Below are 6,379 nucleotides of genomic sequence, written 5' to 3'. Positions count from 1 at the left end.
TCTAAAGGTTGTGCAACAAAATATTAGGTTAGCGGTCCCATCATTTTTGTCCATGCCATTTTCATTTGTTTTATTATTTACAATATTATGTTGAAAAAAAAATCAAAAGCAAAGTGATTTCTATTAAATATGGAATAAACAATGGTGGATGCCAATTACTTTTGTCAGTTTCAAGTTATTTCAGAGAAAATTGTGCATTCTTTGTTTTTTGTGGAGGGGTACCAACAAATTTGAGCACGTCTGTGTGTGTGTGTGTGTGTGTGTGTATATGTGTATATATATATATATATATATATAATATATATATATATATATATATATATAATATATATATATATATAATATATACACACACACATACACACACTACCGGTCAAAAGTTTTAGAACACCTCCATTTTTCCAGTTTTTATTGAAATTTACGCAGTTTAATGTCTCAATGTACTCTGAAATTAAAGCATAGAACAAATAAACAATTGGAGATAAAAAAGAAATCATGGAATCGTTTTGTTTAACAAAATTTAATCTAAATTTTTGACTCATCAAAGTAGCCACCTTTTGCAGATATAACAGCCGAACACACTCGTGCCATTCTTTCTACAATGGAAATCAAATATTGTTCGGAAAGTTCTTCCCAACACTGTTGCAGAAGTTCCCACAGATGTGTTGCACTTGTAGGTTGCTTTGCTTTCACCCTTCTGTCCAGTTCATCCCAAACCAGCTCGATGGGGTTTAAGTCTGGAGTCTGTGCTGGCCATTCCATGATTTGAAGCCTACCGTCTTGTTCTTTTCTTCTAAGGTAGTTCTGACATAGCCTGGAGGTATGTTTTGGGTCATTATCTTGCTGTAGGATGAACCCCTGACCAACTAGGCGTATACCAGAGGGTATTGCATGCCGCTGCAAAGTGCTGTGGTAGCAGTTTTGGTTCAGGGTGCCAGTCACTCTGTGCAAGTCGCCGACTCTGGATCCAGCAAAAGAGCCCCAGACCATCACGCTTCCTCCTCCATGTTTGACAGTTGGTGTCACACACCGAGGAACCATCCTTTCGCCTACTCGACGGCATACAAAAACCCTGCGTGATGAACCGAAGATTTCAAATTTTGATTCATCGGTCTATAAGACTTTCTTCCAGTCTTCAGTAGTCCACTGGCGGTGCTTCATGGCCCAGGCAAGCTTCTTTTTCTTATTTTGCCATCTTAGCAATGGCTTTCTTACTACCACTCGACCTGTCAAACCTGCAGCTCGAAGTCTTCTCTTCACAGTTGAAACTGAGACTTGCTTACTTCGACCAGTGTTAAGCTGTTGTCCTGTGAGCCGCCTATCACGCTGGCTGTTGACTCTCAGAAACTTGTCTGTTGTGGCTTTGGGTCTGCCAGACCTCTTCCTGTTTCCTTCAGTTTCCAAGTGCCTTTTGATGGTGTAGGAAACTACTCACTGACACCTTGGCTTTCTTTGCAATTTCTCTAAAGGAAAGACCTACACTTTTAAGGGTTATAATGGTCTGTCTGTCTTCCTTTGTTAATTGCCTTTTTCTCGCCATTATGAGAGCAAAATACTACTTCCTGCAGTACAATACTGTCCAAATAATGCTTAAGAGGGTGTAGTAACACAGTCTGTTCCAACACTGCTTTTATACAGACAGAGGGTTTGTAAGTAATCAACAAAAGTTGGGACACCTGTAGGAATTGTTAGCATCAACTTTCAAGGCTTAATTTACTTCCATTGCTGCAGAACAGCTGTAAGTTGTTAACCCATTACTTGTTCCCTGAAAAAGGCCTTTTTGTATAACTCTGAAATGTACATTATTTTTCAGTTTTTGGTAACCTAAACTTTTTTTTTTAACCTCTGGCAGTTTACCGCTTACCTTTGTACCATTTCAGGTTATTCACTGGACTTGAACTGCTTAAATTTCAATAAAAACTGGAAAAATGGGGGTGTTCTAAAACTTTTGACCGGTAGTGTGTGTATTACACACACACACACAGAGTGTGGTGTATATTATGTCTCAATCCTACAATTCTAGTTGATGCAACACTTGGCCAGCGCTGTCTGTCACAATATTGCAACATATCACTTGAGTTTCACATATATGAACTTCTCAGTTTTGGGCTAGCCCTTCCAGAGAGCTTTCCCAGTGAAGAACCCGTTATTCAAAACAAAAAGGTGAACTGATTCCGAAGCAGTACAACCGGAAGGGCCGCTAAGGAACGTGAAATACGTGAACTACACAAACATGCGGTAAATCGATACTGCAGTACTGTAACCTGCCGGCAGATGGAGCGATTGTTCCACTTGATAAACCCGTGTCTCCCGTGTTTGTTTCAAATACCCACAATTCAATTAGTGGAATACTTTTCTGTGCCTCACCTGTCTGTACTTGTAACCTGTTATACTGCAGCCCGAAGCGCCCCTGAGTTTACCCCACCCCATGCGCGTTCAACAACACCAACGATAGTCTGAGAGGCTGTGCTGGAATTCCTCTGAAGTTGGACTCCTGACACAGTAAATGTCATGGATATTTTATAAACTCCGGCTCTTCGCTTTTCACCTCTGGAATATCCGAGCGGGACGGGTTTGCTGCTTAATAGCACGGGAAGAGCTTTTCCCAACTTTTTTTTTTTTCTTTCAGGAAGTGACTGAACAAATAACTTCACAATGGTAGGTTATACATTTTACCTTTTTGCTGTGGTTTAACGCATTCCTGACACAAAGAAAACGCGTTTGTTTTCGTTTTTTTTATTTTTTATTTATAAACACAACATTGCACCGCGTTCTAAAACTATGTTTATGTTTATAACAAAAACGCGTAAATCCTTTATTATTACTATAAACTGATAACGTACACACCACATACCTATTACAGTTTTGTGGACGCACAAGACACACGCGAGAAGCATGTCTTAACGCATTTTTCTTAAAAGGTTCACTTTATTATTAGTTTTATTTTAACAACAGAAACCAAAACACAATTATGGTGTATATGGTGTATAAAAGTTTCCTTTTGTCATTTTCTCTAAAGACTAAAGCGAAGCCAGAACAGGGGTGGATTCCACAGGTTAAAAAATAAACAAAAAGGTCTTTAACCATAAACCATTCGTGAGCCGCGCGCATTGTGTACATGGATGGCAATAAGACTCCTGCTGCAGCATCTTGCTCTTATTGCATTACTTGTATTGTAACACTTGAAGTGTATTTGCTTACGATTGTAAGTCGCCCTGGATAAGGGCGTCTGCTAAGAAATAAATAAATAATAATAATAATAATAATCCCAGTCCAGGTTTTACTACGAGCTTGATTAGCCACAGTGTAGGTAACAAGCTCAGGTGTGGCTTATTAAACTCGCAGTAAAACCAGGAATGGATCAGACCGCTGTGCCATGGGGATCGTATTGCCCTCCCTGGTGTAAAAGGTTAACGCTGTCGTCGCAATTCGAAGAACGCACTTGATGTGCAGCGGAGCGTAAGAGACAGACCGCCAGAAATCCAAACTTTCATTGTGGGACAACTGTGAACAATTAAACTCCATTCCGCGGTCACAACGACACAGCCTGGTTCCTCATTCCCCACGTTGAAATGAAATGGACTGTAAATTCAAATCAACTGTCTCGTGCTGTATTTTTATTTTTTCTAAAACTAACCAAAAAAATAAATAAATACAACTGGAAATTATAGTAATTAGCATATGTATAGAATATAACTTTATTACTCCTTACGAAGCAAGGCGAACTGCAGTCGAAGAACACGAATGTAGGTATTCATAACAATGCGAAGGCAATTTAAACTGTATCTCAAGTTATCGTTGTGTTTTCAGTTATATATGAAACACAATCCAAAAAACATACCTAATACATAATGTCTGCTATCAACACACTCCAATTCCTTAAATTACGCCGCACGGTTCACACCTGATTCTAATGTGATGTATTATTTGCGGCGCTGGGTCTAGCAGCTACACACGCAGGAATAGAGAGACGCATGTATTTGAAATACGCCGTTTACATGAACTAATATTCCACGAGAGAGCTCGATATTAAATCCTTATTCTGATGCTGTGTTGTTCCTTAGAACACAACGAGTATCAGAAATGAAAGCCGCGCGATTATAAACCCAAACCCCGACAAGCACGTCGTCTAGCATTGTGCTCACCTTCTCCCTGCAGTTTCATCCATTCCAGGTTTTACTACCAGCTTGATTATCCACAGTGTGTCTCACTAAACTCCTAGTAAAACCAGGAAAGGATCAAACTGCGCTGCAATGGGAGTCTTATTCCTGTCCCTGCTGTGTTAGGAACTGCATTGACTGTAGGCTGAGGTGAGACTCTAAGAAGTTGAGTGGAGCAGACCAGCGGTTCAGCAAGGTCTTGTTCATCACTGCAGGCTGAACTGCTTCAGTGCTGGGAGTGTGATTCACAGTGGGAGTGGTTGGCTTTCTATCATGATAATAAAATGATTCCAGTTACTGTGCCTGGAGGCCAGTGCGATGTGGCAGCCTGCCTGCGGGGGAGCCCTCCCCTCCCCTCCCCTTCTCCAGACAGGAGGAGTAACACTTCATCGCTCAGTAACAATTCCACAATGTGTCCTCCTCAGCTCTAACTACTAGAGCGACACTGCCTCCCTCCCTTCCAGTCCTCAGCTCTAACCACTAGAGCAACACTGCCTCCCTCCCTTCCAGTCCTCAGCTCTAACCACTAGAGCGACACTGCCTCCCTCCCTCCCAGTCCTCAGCTCTAACCACTAGAGCGACACTGCCTCCCTCCCTCCCAGTCCTCAGCTCTAACCACTAGAGCGACACTGCCTCCCTCCCTTCCAGTCCTCAGCTCTAACCACTAGAGCAACACTGCCTCCCTCCCTCCCAGTCCTCAGCTCTAACCACTAGAGCAACACTGCCTCCCTCCCTCCCTCCCAGTCCTCAGCTCTAACCACTAGAGCGACACTGCCTCCCTCCCTCCCAGTCCTCAGCTCTAACTACTAGAGCGACACTGCCTCCCTCCCTCCCAGTCCTCAGCTCTAACTACTAGAGCGACACTGCCTCCCTCCCTCCCAGTCCTCAGCTCTAACCACTAGAGCGACACTGCCTCCCTCCCATCCAGTCCTCTGCTCCAACCAGGCGCATCCCCAGAAATCTTTCACATGGACCACGCAACTGAACCACACCGACATCCCATCTCAGGCCGATAACGACTCTGCATCAGCATGCTGGAAAGTGTTTCAGCCAATCGCAGTGCTGCATTGTTGCTCATTCCTGAGTTTCACAGCACCTACACGGCCACATTAGAAAAGCACAATCAAACTGCATCACTGCTTACTTTCTAAACATGAATAAACACAGCGCTCTGCCATCGAGACAGAACAGCAACTACACTGACAGCCAAAGAGTCCACGACAACAATAAAAGATACAAATAAACCGATTTGAAATACAGATTTAAACTAGGAGGAAAACAATCTCAGTAATCTGTTCTGCTGGTCCCATTTCTAATCCGTGCTCTCACAATCACTACAGCTAATGCAAGCATTACTCCCCCCCCCCCCCAACCCCCAAGCATGGCATAGAAATAAACTTTATCTTGCATGTTGTGACAAAAGAGGCAGTTAAAAAAATAAATAAATAAAACCATGATAATAAAAACACAACTTGACAGTTATGTGTTAATGATTAGGAAATGTATTACTCATTTTAATATGATACGCTGGTAACATTAAAATACAAATGAAAGTCCTGGAAGAGCAGCACAGTTCACATCATGCAGTACTAACGTTCAATGCAGCTAATGTATTTTTGGCTTTTAAAGCTCCTCCAGTGTTCGTGCCAGAAACAAAGGGTTCGGTGCTCTTACTGATCTATTCCCTCTGACATTCGGGGTCATCAGACGAGAGATTCGTGCTCTCTGAAGCTTCAATCAATCTACTTCTGTTTTGCACTTTATTACCACTAAATAAACAGTACAATCATATAAGCTTAAAATCTGCATACGGCTGTGAGCACTAATGGCTCCAGCCACGAGCCCACACTGCCTGCCTCCCTCCCAATTAGTTTATTAAGTGAAGTTCTTACTGGAAAGCGACTATCTGTCTAGCAAAGGGGGCTAACACATACATCTGGACTAGTTTTAAAACTTCAGTGAGTACTGTGCTTTGGTGTTGGTTTCTTGTCCACGTGTCTCCATGTCTCTCTCTCTGCTCCGCAGGGCAGTAAGGACCGCTATCACTGGCAGACCCAGAACGTGAAGGTGAGCGGCGTGGATGACATGGTCCTGCTGTCCAAGATCAACGATGACGCCATCGTGGACAACCTCAAGAAACGCTACATGGACGACTACATCTTCGTATCCTCTCCCTGCGTCCTGCACTCTTCAGAGCGGAGCCTGAAGCACACAGCTAG

The 6,379-nt window shown here is 42.8% G+C and overlaps 1 protein-coding gene across 1 annotated transcript in view; it reads left to right on the top strand.

Annotated features, from left to right (window-relative positions):
- The first annotated feature begins 2,322 nt into the window (after positions 1–2,322).
- LOC117395647 (unconventional myosin-Ie) overlaps positions 2,323–6,379 on the top strand; it is a 61,031-nt gene continuing 56,974 nt past the window's right edge. Inside the window, exons 1-2 of the mRNA XM_059007446.1 lie at positions 2,323–2,658; positions 6,186–6,323. Coding sequence (XP_058863429.1) covers positions 2,656–2,658; positions 6,186–6,323 — 141 coding nt within the window. The 5' untranslated portion in view covers positions 2,323–2,655. The remainder of the gene's footprint in view (positions 2,659–6,185; positions 6,324–6,379) is intronic.

The sequence above is a fragment of the Acipenser ruthenus genome, chromosome 35, assembly GCF_902713425.1.
Source record: "Acipenser ruthenus chromosome 35, fAciRut3.2 maternal haplotype, whole genome shotgun sequence".
In the NCBI taxonomy this organism is placed as follows: Eukaryota; Metazoa; Chordata; class Actinopteri; order Acipenseriformes; family Acipenseridae; genus Acipenser; species Acipenser ruthenus.
This window is presented reverse-complemented; position numbering and strand designations above follow the sequence as displayed.